The sequence below is a fragment of the Mauremys mutica genome, chromosome 11 (assembly GCF_020497125.1).
Source record: "Mauremys mutica isolate MM-2020 ecotype Southern chromosome 11, ASM2049712v1, whole genome shotgun sequence".
NCBI lineage: Eukaryota > Metazoa > Chordata > Testudines > Geoemydidae > Mauremys > Mauremys mutica.
In genome coordinates this window covers 50493546-50511722 of record NC_059082.1, presented here as the reverse complement: position 1 = coordinate 50511722, position 18177 = coordinate 50493546, and the positions used below count along the sequence as shown (strand labels likewise).

At 45.4% G+C, this 18177-nt stretch overlaps 1 protein-coding gene and 1 long non-coding RNA gene across 3 annotated transcripts; one reads left to right on the top strand and one right to left on the bottom strand.

The window, feature by feature from the left end:
- Positions 1-16652, bottom strand: CCNF (cyclin F). Of its 2 annotated transcripts, XM_044980580.1 has the most exons (17): positions 16490-16652; positions 12286-12440; positions 11693-11799; positions 10794-10861; positions 10069-10262; positions 9429-9482; positions 8610-8714; positions 8038-8115; positions 7413-7564; positions 6689-6853; positions 5715-5838; positions 5050-5230; positions 4503-4590; positions 3743-3842; positions 3292-3422; positions 2686-2855; positions 1-1923 (listed from the first exon to the last, which is right to left on the bottom strand). In XM_044980580.1, the coding sequence occupies exons 1-17, from the start codon at positions 16500-16502 to the stop codon at positions 1457-1459; spliced, it is 2352 nt and encodes a 783-aa protein (XP_044836515.1). In that variant the 5' UTR covers positions 16503-16652; the 3' UTR covers positions 1-1456. The 2 variants fall into 2 exon arrangements, with proteins under 2 accessions (XP_044836515.1, XP_044836516.1); XM_044980581.1 differs by lacking the exons at positions 12286-12440; positions 16490-16652 and adding an exon at positions 12154-12282.
- On the top strand, positions 1799-2680 carry LOC123344404. Its single transcript, XR_006572547.1, has 2 exons — positions 1799-2102; positions 2407-2680. It is a non-coding gene; the product is annotated as an uncharacterized LOC123344404 (long non-coding RNA).
- Positions 16653-18177: the final 1525 nt, after the last annotated feature.

The window sequence follows — 18177 nt, the reverse complement described above, 5'->3', positions numbered from 1 at the left end:
TAAAAAAAGATTGTTTTATACAAAAGTCACTACACTGTATGTGAACAGTCATTGTCTCTGCCCCAATAATTTCTAAACAAAGGAAAGTAAACAGGGAGCACAGTTCCAGTGTTATCCGATTCTGAGCATGACAAACAGCTGCCAGAAGTCTTGTACCATGGTATGTTCTCACCACCTGTTCAAGAGGGTCAGCCCCTCTTGTAACAACTAAGTCAAGGGGTAAAGTAGACTCTAGTCCCTCAGCTTCTTAGGGGTTTTGCTGTTCTTGTACAGCTTCCACACGCTACATAAAGCATGGAATCCTTTATCCAGTATTGTGGGAAAGACACCAGCTCTTCCTTGCTGGCTGGGATGCCATGGAGAGGTGTCTAAGATAATAGCAAATAGGGCTTCATGGAGAAGGGTTGTTACATTGCTGCCTCTGTTCTAGTGTTCAAAGTAAATTCAAACATGAAAGTAGAATCAGGGTCTATTGGAGGCCATTTTGGAATAGCAAGGAAGACAAACTGCAATATGGACAGAACACAACAATGACACTGGGACTGAGTTCTTGCAGACTGCACCAGTGGTACTGTAACTAAAGGCACAAGGCAGTGAAGTGGTAAGGCACAGATGGGGATGTTCTTCCTCTAGCTCCATGTGTTTGCTCAAGTGGAGGGCCTGACAGCTGTGTAAGTGAGTGAGCTGACTGGAGCTACAGCAGTGTAGGACTAATAGAAGGAGAATAAGGCCCAGAGCCTGCCCCAGAGAAGGGATGTTTAAAAAGCTCCAGTCTGTTAAAGTAAGTATCCCCATTTACCACGACCACCCTTTGCTTGGCTCCTGAATATACCCTAGGGCAGTGTAGTTAATGTCCAGAGAGAGTAAGTGGGGGGTAACACTTGGCCTTAGCTTCAGGCACAAATAATCTGATAAGGGAGTCTTCAGCCAGCACTAATAAAACAAACAGGAGAGGTTGCAGTGTTGACAGTGCTCCACCTCATGGCTGGCTACAGGCAGGTTCCTTCGAGAGCTTTTCCTGAATTATGACAGTGTATGGGGAAGAATAGGTCATAGCAGCAGAGTTTTATTTTTTCCCCTTCCTCCTCTGCAGAGGAATCAGCTACCCATTGGGCAATGCATTGCAGGGTAAAATCAAGATGGCTTGGAGTAGCACACACAAGGGTTCTAGGTTTTCTTTACATGTGCTCAAGACCAGAGGGGGTTCTTAATTTGCATAGGATCAGATTATGGGGAACATTTTAAAAAGCAGCTACCACGAAACGAGGTGGCTCAGCACTAAGCCATAGAAGCATGAAATGGAACTTGCAGAGCATGATTAGCATAGGCCATCTTGCACTGGAGGGGTGGGGGGCCCTGCTACTGACACTGACAATTACTTGTTACCTTCCCTGCAAGACTACACCAAAATACTGTTTCCAGGACCCCTCTGAAATGAAAGTAAACAGCACCAAAATCAGAGGCTCAAGAAGCCCAAGTTCATCCTTTCTTCTTCACTATGCTCAGCCACGTTTTTCCGTTTGACTTGCCTTCTCTCACACTTGCCCTCAGTGGACTTAGGACAGACAGACTGTAAATGTGATTTCAAGTAGTGAGGGAGGTATGGCCCTTTGTTCACGGCACTGCCCAGAGACAGTGCTGAGGTAGTTTTGATCGGTGCTCCAAAGTTGCCATCTACAGAGGAAGTAGGACTGGCACTGTAGACAGAGGAATAGCCTGAGGTGGCTTCTAGTGTGGGTTCTTTTTGACAGTGACCAGCAAGCCGCTGTTTCTCAGCATCTGGCTGCTCTGCCTTTCTCGCTGGTACATCCTGTCCAGGCCATTCCACCGCTAGGCTATCTTCATCACTGGAATCCTGACAGCAATGCTCTGCTGGATCCATATAGACTACAGTTACATCCAAGACTCCACTGGGAGCAGTCACTAGAGGAAGATATAGAAGAGTGATTTGGATCTACCTGAGCAGCAATGTAGTCAGAGCCAGGAACTCAAGATCTCTAATCCTGGGCGATTAATTTCCTCTGTGGCTTTAGAGAAAGTCAACACACAAGCGCTGATTTCTCCCTTGTGTAAAGTGGGGATGACGACGACTCATTCCACAGGTATGTTTTAATAGTTGTTTGTACAGGGGACATGGTATAAAAAGCTTTAAGTCACAGCACTAATAAAACAAACAGGAGAGGCTGCAGTGTGGACAGTGCTCCACCACATGGCTGGCTACAGCCAGATTCCTTCAATAGCTTTTCCTGGATTATGACAGCAGCAAAACCCTTTAATATGCAGCCAAGAGGACTCTCCTTCACTCACCAAGTGATTCAAAGTGCCCAGTGCTATCTGGTAGCAGTACTACCTCACAGCAGCATAGACGATACTCAGTAATGCTATCTGCCATTTTCTGCATTCCAGAGTCTGCAGCCATTGAGGAAGAGCTCTCCAAGTCTTGTAGCCAGACATTTTGCAGCATTGCAAATGGACAAGGAGATTTTGGCATCTATCATCAGGAAACATTTTGCTGCTACAGGCTGTGGTGTAAAGATAATCGCCATAGTACAACAGAAAAGGGACCTTCCTTCAGTGACTGCTGTCTCTCTGAAAGAGTTTGCACTTTTCTGACTTTGTTAAGCTGCAGATGGGAAAATCTGGTTTCTCCCTATTGTAATTAAAGAAGAAAAATACACTACTTACCATCTCCCTCTCTCTCCCCTTCACTTTCCTGATCTCCTTCATAACCTGAGCAGGAGTCCAAGCTCCAGTCCAGGAAGTTGTCCAGAAGGCTCTCCTCCTGCGTGGATAGTTCAGCTGTGGGTGTAGTCACAAAGCTGCCCCTGTCTTCCTGAATGCTGTCTTCCCTTCTCCTGTCGCAGGGAAACTCAGAGGTTACTCACTCAGCATATACATGGAGGAAATCATCCTGAATCAGAAAACAGGCTAGTCTCTGCCCATTTGCCTCAATCAACTCTTCCAGCGAATGCTAAAGATACAACTGGTGATTTGGTTTGGTCAGCAAGTCCCACTGTGGCAAGAAACCCAAACTTTCCCTTCCAGCCATCCAGAGGAAGACGCTAAGCAGAGTTAAGGTGACTAGGGCAAGGACTGATTGAGTCCATAGAGAATGGCAGCTCAGAGCAGGGAAGTTGGTTAAAATCCCACTCAGTGATTTGCACACACATGTTTTGGGGAGGCAAAAAACCCCCTGTCAGATGCCCATGAGTGAACGCCATACTGAATCATCAGCTCCAGTGGCTGCAAACACAGGAGAGAGTACACAGAACAGAGCTTAGTTTTACTTGCCTTTTAGTTCTCTTTCCAGAGGGAGAGCTAAGGAAAGTCTGAATTTCCTCAGCACTTGTGTGTAAGGGACTGGGCTCAGGGTCCTCCTGTTTCACTCCTAACAGCGAACAGAGCTGGCTGTAACTCATCACCTAAACAACAAGACAACCTAGTCAGACAACTACAGCAATGCCCTCCCAACAACCAAATGCCCGATACTTTCTCTAGGATCAATATGTCTTGAACTGCTCCTTGGCATTTACAGCCCAACTGTGCAACTTCTATCCCCACAAGGTGAGTGACGCTAACACCACTGCTTTTCTTGCACTCTCTTCACCTTCCCCCTTTGGGATTTTTAAATTTGAACTTCCTGTTACTTTTCAGAGTACTGGATAGCCTACTACGCTGGTCGCTCTGCTTAAGGTGCTTGCCACCATGGAATGGAGAGCAGAACAGTAAGGTTACTCCCCACCTTTTCCTTGCCAATTTCTTCATAACGCTCATCTTCAAATCGTTGTTTCACAGCAGTCAACACCACCTGCCTGTAATCCTTTGGGACATCATCATGGAAACTAGGAAGAAAGAAAATCACAGCACAGGTCTTACAAGAGCACATTGGAAAGGACAAAGTTCATAGAACTTGCTGACCTAAAAACATTCCTCCCTTCTTTTATGGCTCTGGAGGGTATTTCCCCTCAGTTCTTGTGTGACAAACCAACTGCGCCTCATCAGCAGGGAAGCTGACTAGCAGGACTGGTAGCTGGGCTTTTGAGACAGCTTAAAGGACCATCCCCCTTCCTCTCCTTGCCACTTGGTCAGGTTTGCAGCAGGGAGTGGGATCTGGGTCTTGAGACACCTTCAGAGATGAACTTCCAGCCCTGCTGGGGATCTTCCTGAATTTGCAGACAAGCAAGTCCCAGCCTTGTGAATTAGGGGAGACTTGGCAGGCTGAGACTGCTGGTAATGAGACGCATACCCCCGAGAGCCAAGAGGCACTATTCAGAGAATATTGGGGCTGGTACTGAATTGGAGCAACAGCAATAGTTCTCTCAACCTCTCCTGTGTTGTGGTGAGTGAGGCATAGTCTCTCCAATGTCACCTCCTTAGTTCTGAGACAGTAACTAATTAGCAAAACTTCATTAAGATTTATGCTGCAGATCTGTAACAGCTGGATGCCAAACACTCCCCCCCACACCGCTTAGAACTAATCAGAAAGGGTCTGAAGGTTATACCATTTTTGGTGTAGGCTCAGCACACAGGGTATCAGGTCTTCAAGGGAGAATCCAGTGCATTCAGACAGCTGGCTGTTCCAAGGATGTGCTGGAGAAGGGAATAAATACATTAGCACCCAAAATTTTGTACTGCAGAAATAAAGCAGATCCTACATAAAATCATGCCAGCAGATAATCCATCCAAAATTCAGAATCAATTTTTGGGCTCCAATAACAGCTGCAGGTGCCAGAACTGTGTATTTCCTAGCTGTGTAATCCAGTCTGTAGTATTGCTAGTAAAAACTCCTTGGGCATTTCTTAAACCCAGGTCTCGTGCTAATGCTGTGTCAAACTCAAGCAATTACTGGGGAAAAGCACCAAGCCCACTCCATCCTTTTGTGAAGTGTTTGTTATCTTTAACATGACTGAGGCAAGCTGGCACAAGTAGATACCTTGGTGCTAAAGCAGAAAGATTGCTATCCAGAGGGACAGCATGGATGAACGTGCTACATTGCAGAACCTGTAGGTCCAGTTATGAAATAATGATTAGCAGCAGCCTGTTTCTTACCTTGCCTGTGCAGTATCTTAGCCAGTAGTAGTGCTGCAGCAGCCAGATTGGCAGGAGAATATACACAGAGACCTGTGTTCAATAGTGATAGTTCACAGATAAAGCTGTACAGGTGAAGCGTTCTTCTCTCCAGGGGAATTATAGTCAGTAGCACTTCTTTGTAATCCACAATAGTAGGAATCTAATGCATATGGGAGAACACAGAGTTTGGTGCGTCATTGCGTCAGAGTTTTGCCAAACGCAGATTGGAACTGTTGCAAGGTGACCATCCCTTTTCATGGAGGCTCATTACAAAAGATGGCTTCTTATTACCCTGGTGGTATCAAGATGTTTCCCAGACAATAGGGCAGGAATACATGAAATCTCTGGACTTGGTCCCAAGGGGGTTAAATTTAACTTCATACAGTGCAATCACATCAAGTATTTGCAGCTACAGAATTACATAAAACAATCCTCAAACATCTCACTCAAATTAAGAACCCAATCACCTGTCACAGCAGCAAAGGATGCTGGTTCAGAGGAAACCAGAAACACCCAAAGCAACATGCTTAGTCTACAGAGAAGCAGAAGGATCCGCATCTCACCACTGAGTATAGCAACTTCCATGACTTAGCAAAGGACAGCCAAGCTGGTAAGCATCCCACCCCCTGGTTTTACAAACTTACCCTTATCTTGCCTTCCAGGGCAGAGATGATCTCCCCCATCATCCGGACTAGATCTTCATATTTGTATGTGTTGTCTGTTAGCCACACAGCTTCCCGTATTGTCAAGATCTCTTTGCTGATGAAGCTGCAATATGAAAGATAGTTAGCACTCAGGCCCAAGGCAGAGCCACATGCACTGAGTTTTGGTTGCATGCAGATATCCATGGATATCCTATGCTATGGAGACACCGGCAAGGAGAAGGGGAAGTTAGTACAGCTTAGGAAGATACCAGGTAGAGTCATATTGAGAGTGTCAGGTGTTCCCACGAGACGATGCCCTGTCCATGCCACCTTTAACCTGGGCCTGCATCTTTATCATATCACTGACTCAAAGGCCTAGATCCTGCAGCAGTTTTCACAGGTGTAATTCCCACAGAAAGGCTGCAGAACCAATAACCAGACCTATTCCTTGTGCCTGGAATTCAGTCTCCTGTTTGGCAGCATTTCTGTTTAAACCCTGGAGCCTTTGAAATAGCAGAAGTAGTGGAATCAGTCCCACATAAAACACACGGGGTCAGGAACACAATACTTCTGTGCCACAAAGACTTGTTATTAAAACTGCATGAACACAGACATAGGTACAAATCTGCTTTTCTGAGTTGCTTATGGCAGATGGGCTGATCAGAATGATAGTGCTGACCTGCTTCCTAGTAGCATTTCTGATGCTAGTGATCTACTCTACACAGAAGACAGCACTTCATGTATGGAGAGCTCCAACCCCTCCAGCACATTTATATAAGTGTTCAGGTGGCAGCACCACCACTTTGTACCTCATTTGGAAATATTGGCAACATTCAAAGAGCAGTCACTGTGTAAAGGGACAAGGAAGGCCAGTTCTAGCTGTTACTAGTGCAGCGGAGAAAGCAGAACATAATAGCTAAATGCTGAGTTTGTATAACCACTGCCACTGACGCACATCAGTCATCAAAACTCACCGTGTACAAATGACCATGCACGCGATTCCCAAAAGCTGGAGCCGGGCCCGGGATACAGGTCTCAGCTTCAAGTACCGATCCACGCACCCCACTGTCATATGAAGACAAAGGCTGGAGAAATCTTTCATGGTGGCCACTTCTACCAGCCAGTCAATCAGGATGTACCTAGATAAGAGATAAAAATCAAATGATCCCTTAGGTAAGAAGTCATCCAGACCTGTGCTAAGTGACAGCTATAACACCAGAGATTCTCCACACATATCAAGACTTTTATCCTTTCAAAAGGTACTAGCTAACAAAATATTGAACATCAAAACAAGACTTCAGTGAAATGTCCTGTTGCATCTAGGTAATAGGGCAGATACTTGAGTCAAACTGTGGGCTGATGGACCATGGTAGGTGTTTTTTAGGCAGACTGGCAAATTAATGCAGATTGCAAGTCAGAGACATCTGAAAATATGAACTTATCAAAATAAGCATACCTTTCATTCTGGATCTATCCAGGGACACTGTGCAATTAGTGACATTCACAAAGTACAATCTTTTCTGCATTGCACTTCACTGCTTGTGTCCCAGAACTAACTATGATAACTCTTCAAAGAGCTTAGGTCACATCTCACCCTAGACAGAACTATAACAAGCACAAGGAAACAGTAGCAGCCTTTCCGGCCATGTCATAGACACGCTTCTTTGTCAAAGACCTGGCTGCTGAGCTTCTCTTTACCTCATTGTTTCGTTCATTCCCTTCTGCACAGTGAAGATGCTTTGCTTTCTGACAGAAAGGGAAGTCTGGAAGAGCTGAGACACCATCTCATTGGAGGCTTTTGCTTCTAATCCTAGCTGGTTTCCATTCCCACAAGCTTTGGCTAAAGATATCTGCAGCAGGCAGACAAGAGGGGAAAATGTAAATATTAAGTGAGCTATTTTCCATTTGGACAGAGAAACAAAATTTGAACTGAAATCCTGGGAGAACTCATGTCATTTTCACATTCAAAATACAGTGAAACCTAGCTTATGGGACTCACTCCAGAGACATTTAAGAGTTATTTTTCAAAGCTGGCAGAACTGTGATACACAATACACATGCAGGATTTTGGGACAGGCTATTCAGGCTAAAGATTGCTTACTAAAGATGAGCCCTTGCTCAGGTTTCTTTGTGCAAGTGCAGTATTTTCAGAAGAGGTTACTTTGCAGAGTACATTTAAGTGTTTTCTGAGAAGAGTTTTAGCTGCTGTTCCTAATGGCCAGCCACTGGATCCACGTTTAAGCACACTCCCATGTCTTTCTATGCCAGCGTGGACAGGGGCATGCAAAAAACAATGTCTTGGTGTCACTAGTAGAAGTCTTACCTGGGCTTCCCAGCAACCCTTTGCTGCATAATCCCTTAGTTTCCTGAGGCTCTGAAGGTATCTGCCGGGATCTGACATCTAGAGAAAAGGAATATGAACAGCATTAAGAAGGCATTGCCCCTTTTATCCAGGGGCAATAACCATTTGGTTCAATGTTTGTGAAGGTTGGAGTACTCCTACTATCCAAAGGCATCACTTCTCCTATCTCTTCTGCTGTTTGTGGGAAAATCCTCACACAACAGTCAGTATCTTTCTCTTAAGGATGATCCTGGGTTGAAGGAATTGAACTCTGATCTCTTTAATCCCCGTCCAATTCTCAGTTGGGCCACTGACTTCCAGTGTGACTTTGGAAAAATTAAACACAGAGAGGCTAAGTGACTTGCCCAATCTGTAAAATGGGGATACTACTTCCTCTGTCACCATTTATCCATCTTGTCTATTTAGACTGCAAGCTGTCTGTTGCTGGATGCATATACAGCACTCAACACAACAGAGCTATATTCTTGGTTGGGGACTCTTGGTGCCACTGTAATAGAGGTGAAAAGATCATTTTAAGAGCCAAATGTACTCACAGCAGCTCTTCTGTTACTTTCCCAGAGGAGGTAGGAGCTATTTAGGCAACCCTGCTTCGAAGACTCTTCAAACATTTCAAGGGCTTCTTTCCTTTTTTCTTCATCCTGAAAATAAAAGGTCAAATGTTATATATGGTGCATACCCAGTCAGATGGGCACACAAACCCCAGAGACACCGAGTGGTACAGAACATCCTCAGATTGAAAGCTACAGTACAGAATCAATCTATTACCATCGGGAGCATCCTTCAAATGTTCAAGATGGTTTCCTGGATCACTGGCACTGTCCTTTGGAGACCCTGGCTTAGGAGTTACTTTGCAGCTTTCTTCAGGTAGTCAAAAGCAATTTAGGCTTCCTGGTGGCCAGCATGCCCCTTCCTTTGGTACCCAGTGTGACAGGTCTCAAAAGGATGTTACCTGGCTTTCCATACTGCAAGCACAACAAGCAGGCCTAGTAGCTAAAACTACTTTCAACTCATTTTTTTAAAAAACATGGGGGCAGATTCTCAGCTGATGTAAACTGGCACAGTTCCATTTAAGTCAACAGAGCTGCACAAGTTTACTCCAGCAGAAAAACATGGCCCAGGATTTGATCCACACTGAAGCTTAATTAGATTTCAAATTGACACATTCCCTTTAAATAGAAAAGGGCCATCACAGACTTTTTCACACTGGGGGAAACCAAGAACAATTGGTTTGATCTCCCATAAGATAATAACACAACTCATCTAGCATTTGAAAAGTCACAGGAGAAATTTGCATTGTAAAATTGTACCTTCATTTCCCACTAATGGCTTTGGGAATTCTGAACACTACTCACCTCAAAGAGACTTAAAACCTTAGCCAAGCAGTGGAGAATAGAGCCTTTCTGGGCCTTAAAAAAAAAAAAAAAAGTTTTAGAACTGCACATTATTAAAGAGAACCAAAAAATGAGAGAGAGACACTTTCAAAATAGTCCCAGGCTAGAGCTTTGTTTGTCCTTGGCCTTTCATGGAGCGCCCATCTCTTCCCCCCTTCAATATTTCATCACTTTTGAGAAGAAATTAACCTGACAGAACAAACACAGTACAATCCTTTGACAGCTACGAAGCAGTGCCTCTCCTACATATAGTTTTTCTCTGTATTAACTTTAATTTTTAAACAAAGGTTAAAGAGCTATAAATCAATGGAATGAGAACAAGATACTTCTTGGAGAAACTGAAATGTAATTGTGCAAATTGCTTGGTGGATCATAGAATATCAGGGTTACAAGGGACCTCAGGAGGTATCTAGTCCAACCCCCTGCCCAAAGCTGGACCAATCCCCAGACAGATTTTTACCCCAGATCCTTACATGGCTCCCTCAAGGATTGAGCTCACAACCCTGGGTTTAGCAGACCAATGCTCAAACCACTGAACTATCCCTCCCGCCTGGATGTGCTGCCCTGCCCTAAAGCCATTGACAGAAAGAGCATCACTTACTTTCTGCAACTGACACTCTGCTTTGAGGCTCTCATAGACCACAGCTTTACAACAGCTCCCGCTCACGGACCACGGGGGACGAATAAAGAGCCAGGTAAAGGGGGCTGCACAGACATTCAGACGCTCCGTCAGGCTGAAGAAATGAGATGCCTTTAACCCATTCACTTCTGCACGACCCTCATCGGAGATGGATACTGAATAAGTGAAACGGATGCTTTAAAGAGGGAACAGAAGCTAATCAATAATATCTGCCTGGAATTTAATAAGGCCACAGCACAACAGTTAGCAGGATGGTTTCAAAGAAATGGTAACAGGTTGCAGAAGGTTGGAATAGTGCCTCTGCTTGATTCAGTGTGAAGCTTTTGACAGGCAAAATGACACAACCAAATTTGACTGGAGGCTTCCAAAGCCTAACTTCAGGACCTGCTAACTGTGTGATTTAGACACATCCACATTTCAGCTAGGAGTAGAATCCATTAGCGAGACCTTGCCACTTACTCAGAAATGAGAGGGGGAAACAGTCTGTTTTTGTGTTTAACAATCTTATAACATGGGCAGAAAAAACCCCAAAACATCCATAAAATAGTAGATTGGCACATGGCCAATAAAAAGAATCCAAGCTTATTGATCAGGCTTCACTATAAAATGTCTTTGTTCTTTTAAATAGAACTATACCCTCCACCATCATTTCCCATCTTCTCCACAGCACATGCTTTCACACTTACAGCCTTCGTTGTACAGGTATGCTATGCCCAGCTTCACAGCAGCTTCAAAGTTACCCCTTTCAGCAGCCCTAAATAAGAGTACAAAAAGGTAACTCAGATTTAATTTGTGGGCATCTGAATCATTTGAAGATTCCAGTGCAGCAGGAGACCTTGCTTCCATGTTCATTTCTACTAGATGGCCACAGCTCCAGAATGCACCTGAAGAATTCAGAACTTGCACCTCTGAATCACATAGGATGGTTACACAGGCACCAGACAGATTCAACTCTTTAAGTTTTGCCTTTGCCAACACCCATACACATCTTTTTCAGATAGAGTGTCTTTACTCTTTCAAAGTACAGTTGTTTGTTTGCAACTTTAGGTTTTTAAACTCATTTTGAAATAGGGTGACCAGATGTCCTGAATTTATAGGGACAGTCTTGATTTTCGGGTCTTTTTCTTATATAGGCTCCTGTTACCCACAACCCCGTCCCGATTTTTCACATTTGCTGTCTGGTCACCCTATTTTGAAATATGGAAAGAGTCCAAATATTAGTCTTAAAAATACTTTAAAAACACAATTGTGCAGCCTTTCGGTCCACATTTCTGGCTTATACATTTATATTGAAACACAAATATCAGGGAGAAGCAGTAGCAATACATTTCATCAGGGGATTGTAAAGCACTTTGTAGACACAGCATCCATTTACACTCCAAATATAACTATGACCTCCTGCTCCACTTAACAAGACAGTTCCAATCTGAAGTGTGCTCCTAATCACATTAAGGGGGAGATTTTCAAAGGCAGTTAGTTGTCCAACTCTCATTGAAATTTAATAGGAAATGGGTACCTAGCTTTCCTCTGCACCTTTGAAAATCTCCCCTAATGCATAGACCATGCCTGGATTCCTATACATTACCTTTCAAACATCTTCAGATTGTTTGGAGAAGGCCATACTTCTTGAAAACTTGCACATGCCCAAACACTAGCATGATTATCTACAAGGTATTTAAGATGCGAGTGCACCTAGGGGGAAAAATACAGAAGTACATTATTACAACATATAGGGATCCACCAAAAAATCGTTCTTGTGGTCTACTGTTATAGCCATATTAACATGGCACCGGTAGATTTTTGTACAACTATTGTTCCACTTTATTTACATTAATTAGATTAGAGAAAAGTCAATTTTGGAAAATAAGATAAGCATCCTTAACTGAACCAAACTGTTCGGTCAGAATGATTTGTCAGGATAGTTCCCTCTGGAAAATTTAAACAAAACACTCAAATACTGCTGCTAATCCTCAATTTTGAGAGGTTTAGCAACAAAACTGCTACCACGATGGCAGAGATCTGAAGGAAAACTGAAAGAATACATACAGTAGTTAGATTTGCTCTGCCATGAGGATCCAGCCTTCCCCGTGTCCAGTCCTGCCATTGGGAGCCAGGGCATCACACTGACAGAGGTAAACCCCATCCCGTTACAGGGGTGAAGTGGGTTAGCAGACTCACAGCTCGGATGGAGAGGATATCCTCAGCAGGAAGGCCTTTCAGAACATGAAACAGAACGTCTTCAGGGAGACTCAGTAATGTCAGGACTCGAGGCCGTTTTCTTACCCTTCGTTTTGAAGGGAAAGAAAAACACCTGGAACATCTACAGTGGATTACTAGAAAAAAAAACAAAGCCCAGACATCTCAGTTAGTGAAAGAGCACTATCAAGTCAAAATTTCAGGACAAAAGACAACAGCTGTAAAGAATACTGGTTCACATATTAACATGAAAAGGATTACTGAGCCTGCTCTACTACAGGACAAGTTACGTTGTTTCTTCAATGAAATGGAAAGTAAAAAGAAATCTAGGCTTTGATACGATAGCAAATCAATTGTATAGTCATGTATAAAATGGGATCACTAACCAACTAAAGTAAAAATAGTTAAATTGACAGGGCCAGAAGAGATCACTTGGGCCATTCAGCCCAACATCCTCCATTGTGCACACTTCCTCCATATGCAATTCCCATTCATGCAGTATTTAATGTGCTGGAATAACATCAGTGATGTGGCCAGTTGCCTTAATTTTTTTTCCTGTCAATATTTTCCTATCCCTTTCCATAGCCTCCTGTCACTGCTCCTTGAAATACCATCTTCAGAGATTCAAGTCCTTCCTTCATGCATTGGTTTCTTATGATATTTAGACTAGTGTCTGTTCTAGATATATTCTGTTCCCTTACTTGCTCCTCCTAAGGAGGGACAGGAAGGTTCATCCTGCACCTGCTAGCCAAAGGACTAAGTTAACTAGAGGCAGAGACAAAAGCTAATGATAGAGACAGAGGGCTCACTAGAGAGATTCAGGGGCAATACTCTAGTGAGAAGCCCAGTAGTGCTCCCACTTGCTGGGAAGGGCAAGGTGTTCGGATTTCTACTGAGATGCTGGCCCTGGATTCTGCTCAGGAATTGCATCTTTTGCATCAGTCTGAATAGCAGGTGTCAGAAATTTGAAACACCTTGACCTGCTAGAAGGGAAAAGGATTTCTCTCACCTTAAGCCCTGAACTACATGACAGGGATCCCTCACCATCACACAGCTTTCTTTTTGGATTTTCCTCCCCAGCAAACAGCCCCAGTACCTGCCCTGGCTGCTGCTCAGAGCTTTGCCAAGCAGCAGCCCAGTGAAAATGACATGAATCTTGTCAATTTCACTGCTGCTCACTCTGAAGAGCAGCAGGGACCAGAGACTTGCCAGTTTCATTCTGCTGCTGCTTGATAGGGCTCTGACCAGCAGACAAAGCAAGTGATGGAGCAGTCTGTTTGCTCTGCACTGTGTCACATTTGGAAAGTTATCTTTGCAGCCATAAAGACTAGAAAAAACACACATATCCCCCCACTTTTCTACAAATTGATGGATTAGGGCTGTTCTTCTCACCATGGAACATTTTCTGCTTGGCAATGTCAGGTGTATTTTTCAAATCTAGTCTGTAGGTCTTTTTATACAATGATAGTTTAGCTGGGAAGCCTAATTAGCTGGGTTTTCTTCTAGATCAGTCATGAAAAATATGGGTCCCACTAGGGACCCCAGTGATATTCCACTTGCAGGAATTAATGATTTTCCTTGTCCCCTGTTCTATAGTTAATTTCCAATCCATGGTATTAAAAAAATGTTTTAAAAAAAGTGTAAATTTACAGAATAATAAAAGTCAGAGAGGCAATATAACAAGTGTACCAAACCACAAACAAATCATACGTGAAATTAAATAAAGAAAACAAGCCAAGCAGCTGCAGGGACTTGATCATTTTTAATTATAGGGCCATGGGCACCAGCTAAGCTAAAGACAGTCCCCACAACTGGGTATTTCCCAGTGCAAATGTATAGGTATCTGTCTAGGCAAAAAAAAGCAATGGGCCACCTAGAATATCCTTTTATGCCAAAATGAATATACATCCTATTAACTCTTTGGAGTTTCCAGGATCAACAATGAAATGAGCTACTATTCTAACTCAATGCCCCATTCTCCCCCGATAGCCCTTGGCTTACCTATTAGTTACCTTTGACTAAAAGACTATATCCATGTAATTAAGGGCAATTTTGACATGCACAAATCACCAGACTATTATTCTCATAGGTGTTCCTTTCCCACCACCTCCAATTTCAGCAAGAGAACTACTGCAATGTAAGAGGCATTGCATCTCTAGACTGGCATGCCAATTAGGCCTGTATTCAGAACCGAAACTGACTGAACAGCCCAGGAAATTGAAGCAAGACTAGATGGCGGACAGTACAGCTCTAGTAGCCCAGAATTTATATTAGGATGGCTATACTTTAAAATGACCCCATATACTACAAACATATCTACATTGTGTACACAAGCTACATTTCTCTTATTTTAAATTCAGGTACTGATTAAGTAACTGAAGCATTCCAAAGTACATTTGGCAAGCAAAGAATGTATTTTAGAAGCAGGTCTGCTAGTGTTACATACCCCATAGAACCAGAACATATTAAACTTGGGCAAAGTATTCAAATTATGTCCCATTAATGCAGAAAGTGTAATTTAAAAAATCATTTATAGTTTTGCCAAAAGCCCATTTATAGTTTTTGGCCAAAAAATAATTCATTAGATGATCTTCTTAAATAGGCAGAATGCCAAGCAATTTACTATGCACAGACCATAAAAAAAGCAAGTTTTGTCTGCTCTGAACATGAGTCATAGCACTTTTGTAAAAGTAGGGGAGCTTGCTCCCATGCCGGCTTAGGCCATACATGCTCTCTCTTCCCTCCATAAATGTGCCAGTTAGCTGCTATCCCCAACCCAGAGAAAGCCATATTAAATTAGCAATGAATACTGCAGTCTGTAAAGCATTTTGGTATCCTGCATGATAAAAGGCACTCCAGAAACGTAAGCTATTATTACATTAAACAACTAGAATGATATTTGGACATGAAAAAGTGGGGGGTTGCTTAGATGTCATATTTCAAGTTTAGATTTTACTGTCATGGCAAAAAAAATCAAACCTTGATAAAAACAGACTTCTATTTAAAGCAGTAAACTGCAATCCTGTAGCCTGATTTCTAGTCCTGTGACCAGCCTGAAATATCAAGAATCTCTCATTTTGAATTAATTTTTTAAAGTATTTTTATTAAAATCTCTCCTTTTGATGAGGGAATTTTGTAGAGTGTATATTTCAATAATTTACATTTCATTCATTCATTCATTCAAACACCCTGCCTTTCTGAAGCAAAAATCTCATCTGCTCCTTGAAAAGCCTGCAGCCTCTCCTCCATTTAATAATTATAATCTTACTTTATAAGGTATGTGAAACGCTCTGCGTCGATGAGAAACCCGAAGTGGCCAAGATAAGACTGGTAGCTCATTTCTAATGTCCTGGGTGCCCATGCAGGAGCCCCGAGTGAGTCCCCTCCCCCTGCAGGCAGGTCCTGTCCCACTATAGGCTCGGTTGATTTTTAAATCCACCCGCCTAAACCAGTGGGGCTCCCTCTCTTTGGAATTTAAAAATAAAATCTAAAACACACCCTCTAAACACAGGGGGAGAAATAAAAAGGAAAATTAGGAGGTGCCACTGCTAGATACCGTCTGAGGAAAATGGAAGGGGAGGTTTCAGGGGTTGAAGACTATCTGATGTGGGGGGAGTTGGTAGGATCCTGGCATGGGTATTTCAGTCATTTCACAGCCCTCATGTGTCAGGTCTGAACATTTAGCATCTGAGGCTTAGAGGATCATCCAGCAAAGAGGGAGCATTACCCGTCCCAAGGAACCCCCACCAGAAATTAGACAACCGAGCGACAAAGCCCCCACCCTGGCCTTAACCCTCCCCAAATCCCACATGAGGAGTATTGAGTTCTGCCAAAACAGAGACTGTAGCCCCCTAACCACTGGCTGGCAACCCACCTCCTGTAGGACTCCCCACCGCAGAGGGACCCCACTCCCCCTGCGGGCCCCCCCCCACCGCAGAGGGACCCCACTCCCCCTGCGGGGCCCTGCCCCCCCCCACCGCAGAGGGACCCCACTCCCCCTGCGGGGCCCTGCCCCCCCCACCGCAGAGGGACCCCACTCCCCCTGCGGGGCCCTGCCCCCCCCACCGCAGAGGGACCCCACAGGGGCCCATCCCCCTACACTCACCACAGATGAACCCCCCACGCAGAGGGACCCCCAACTCCCCATAGAGGCCCCAACCCGCCCAGGGGCGTGGAGGACGCTCACCGCCCACTTTCATTCCTGCCCCTCCGCGCTGCGGTGCGAGTCCCCAGGGAGCCGAGCTGCCACCAACCACCACCGCGCCTGCGAGCCGGCCGGGTCCAAATGAGCCCAAGTCCCGGCCCCAGGGCCAGGGGCGGAGAAAGAGGGGGAGGGGCGGGGCTCCAACTGGGCCCCGCCCCCATCCGTTGAGTCCCCGCTCTCCGGTATCAATGCGGGTCAGGGAAAGAGCGAGCGGCAGGCTCCACACAGGATCCGCCCCTTCGGGATAGGCCACGCCCCGAGCGTGCCGGATATCCGCCTCTCCACTCCGCGCGCGGGCCCGGCCACCAGAGAAAGACCCCGCCCACCAGCCGCGCGCACTTTTTTTTCAAACCCAGCTAGAGCTGTCATTGGTCAGTCCGCTGACAGGGCGGGGCTATCATGGCCGCGGCCCCGCCCTCCGTCCTGTCATTGGGCGCTTAGGATGCGAATTCGAATCAGGGCGGTTTGTGGTTCGCGCTTGTAGCTCTCAGGGACACCGTCCGACCGGAACTTCTAACTCGCCTGCCGCGGCGTTACCCAGCGCGACACCGCGCCCCGTGCTGCCCGCAGCAGGGACCCGTATGTTCGGGTTTGCAAGAGCTGCTCTCTGGTGTAATTTGCTACCAGGTGCAGCCCAGCCGCGCCCCTCCCCGTGCAGCGTGTGAGTGGGGGCGGCCAGGCCCGGCGGCCCGAGGAGCCCCCGCGGGAGGTGTTGGGGTCGGGAGGACAGGCGCGTTGGGAAAGGCAGAGACTGGGGGGAACCGAGCCTGCTGGGAAGCGCAGACCCCGCTGGCAGCGAGGAAGGCCGCAGAAGCTCGGGGGCAGGAAGCGAGGCCGCCCGCCCTCCCTGGAGGGGGAAGGGCCAGGAGCTCTGCTGGAAGATACTAGCGGGTCTCTTCCCCCAAGCAGAAGAGCTCGGGGTGGAGACAACGGTGTGATCCTTTTGCCAGGTGGAGCTGGCAGCAAAAAGGGCCGGGCTCAATATCCAGGGCTCCCTCTTAACAGTACAACACAGAACTGGCCTGAGCCCTCACCCAGTAATCTGGGGAAATTAAACAGCTGTCTCTAAGAGGCAATACTTCCTCCTGGCAAGCACTGGGTCTCTGTATAGCAGAGAAAACATTTAATAAGAAGAGGAAAGGAGCCTGGCATTAATTTTGGAAAATGCCACAACCATAGACTATCAGGATTGGAAGGGACCTCAGGAGGTCAACTAGTCCAACCCCCTGCTCAAAGCAGGACCAATCCCTATTGGGCAGTGTCCTTTGCCTCCCTTTCTCACTCTGTGGTGTTTAAGTCTAACAAATGCCCCTTTAATATGCCTCTCCCTCCACCACACCTGACTCAGCTCTCCTTGGTCAGCAGAGACACAGAGTTGAGAGGTGTATTCACCTGAGTTTATCTTCCACCCAGAAAGGGGGTGGGGGAAGAAACATTGAGCAGTGCCACCTCAACTGGCTTACAGTTGCCACTCTGTGGCGCAGTGCCATCATTCAGCATGTTGAAATTTATGCCACCATTCACTCCATTGTGCCATCATCTGTTCGTCACCAGTGGTTACTTCCGCTACCACCTCACCTGTCTCTATTGGGACCTCTGTGAGTTGGACTCTTCAGGTTCCACTCAGCTCTGTTATTCTCATGCAGGCTGGGTAGTCTCCCCTCCCCCAA

What these genes read in the sequence shown, in the direction of transcription:
- CCNF (XM_044980580.1), bottom strand. An exon ending in ATACCTGTACAACGAAGGCT is followed by an intron (nt 10,263 to 10,793) that starts GTAAGTGTGAAA and finishes TCACTTATTCAG; the next exon opens with TATCCATCTCCGATGAGGGT. An exon ending in TAAGATACTGCACAGGCAAG is followed by an intron (nt 4,591 to 5,049) that starts GTAAGAAACAGG and finishes TCCCTTCTCCAG; the next exon opens with CACATCCTTGGAACAGCCAG.